The 986-nt window shown below is 62.2% G+C and overlaps 1 protein-coding gene across 1 annotated transcript in view; it reads right to left on the minus strand.

Annotated features, from left to right (window-relative positions):
* MST1R (macrophage stimulating 1 receptor) overlaps nucleotides 1-986 on the minus strand; it is a gene marked incomplete at its 5' end in the record, with an annotated part of 8,072 nt that overhangs the window by 1,830 nt on the left and 5,256 nt on the right. Inside the window, one exon of the mRNA XM_015568284.1 lies at nucleotides 576-712. Within this exon, the coding sequence (XP_015423770.1) occupies nucleotides 576-712 (137 nt within the window). The remainder of the gene's footprint in view (nucleotides 1-575; nucleotides 713-986) is intronic.

The following is a 986-nucleotide window of genomic DNA, read 5'->3' on the forward strand; positions in this document are numbered from 1 at the left end:
CTGTGCTCACCGCAAAGGCCTGGGCGCAGCCGAGCGCCCGCTGCTGACAGAGACGAACCTCAGCACCAAACCCATCCCCAGGCACGAGGACAGCACAGCTGCCGCCGCCATGCCTCCCAGAACGGGGATCGGAAACCGGATCCGTGAAGAAAACATCTGACCAGAGATGCGGAGGGCGGTGTGGGAGCTAATGGAACCTTTCCTGGGACTGAGCGAGCGGGAAGATGGAACACAGCCCCCTTGGCAGGGCTGTGGGGAGAGGAGTGCCGGGAAATCAAATCACTGGCCGCAACCCAGACAGCAAGATGGGAATGCTGTTACCATGGCGACCATGATATCCTCCCCGCACCCAGCCCTGAATGGGGGCAGAGCCGGTCCACAGATGAGGAAACTAAGGCTCTGAGAGGGTCCCTTCCCAGGTCACCAGAGGCCGAGGATGAGGCCGGAACGCTGTCTCCTGTCCCCCCACCCTATAGAAAGCAAAAAGAAAAGCAATGGGGCTTTAAGAAATTTAAACATAGCATATACTGAATCCGGGGGCCCAGCTCCCACCCCCACCACCTCCCCATACTCACAGAGCATCCGGGCAATACTCAGGCTGGGGCAGGCGGCGACCCTGGGCCAGGAAGTGAGTGAGGTCAAAAGGGTCGATGTGGGGGTACGGTGGGGCACCCCGTGTCAGCAGCTCCCATAGCAGCACACCAAATGACCACTGTGGAGGGTGGGGTTTGAGGCGACTCAACTCTCAACCCAGGAGGACCCCCAGGTCTTCTACCTCCCCGAGCCCTCTCACTGGAAATGGGGGCTCCACCCCCCAATCAGAGCCCACTCCTCAATACCCGAAGAGCACCTTCGCCGTCTCCTCCCACCGCCTGAGCCAGGCCTGAGGGGGGACTGGGTGGGGCCCGGGGAGTTGAGGAGCCAGTGAGCCCACAGCCTCCTCCTGGCTGAGAGGCGGGTGGGGGGGCTGCAGGGCTGCCCAGCTG

This window comes from Myotis davidii, unplaced genomic scaffold (assembly GCF_000327345.1).
Source record: "Myotis davidii unplaced genomic scaffold, ASM32734v1 scaffold663, whole genome shotgun sequence".
Taxonomy (NCBI): Eukaryota; Metazoa; Chordata; class Mammalia; order Chiroptera; family Vespertilionidae; genus Myotis; species Myotis davidii.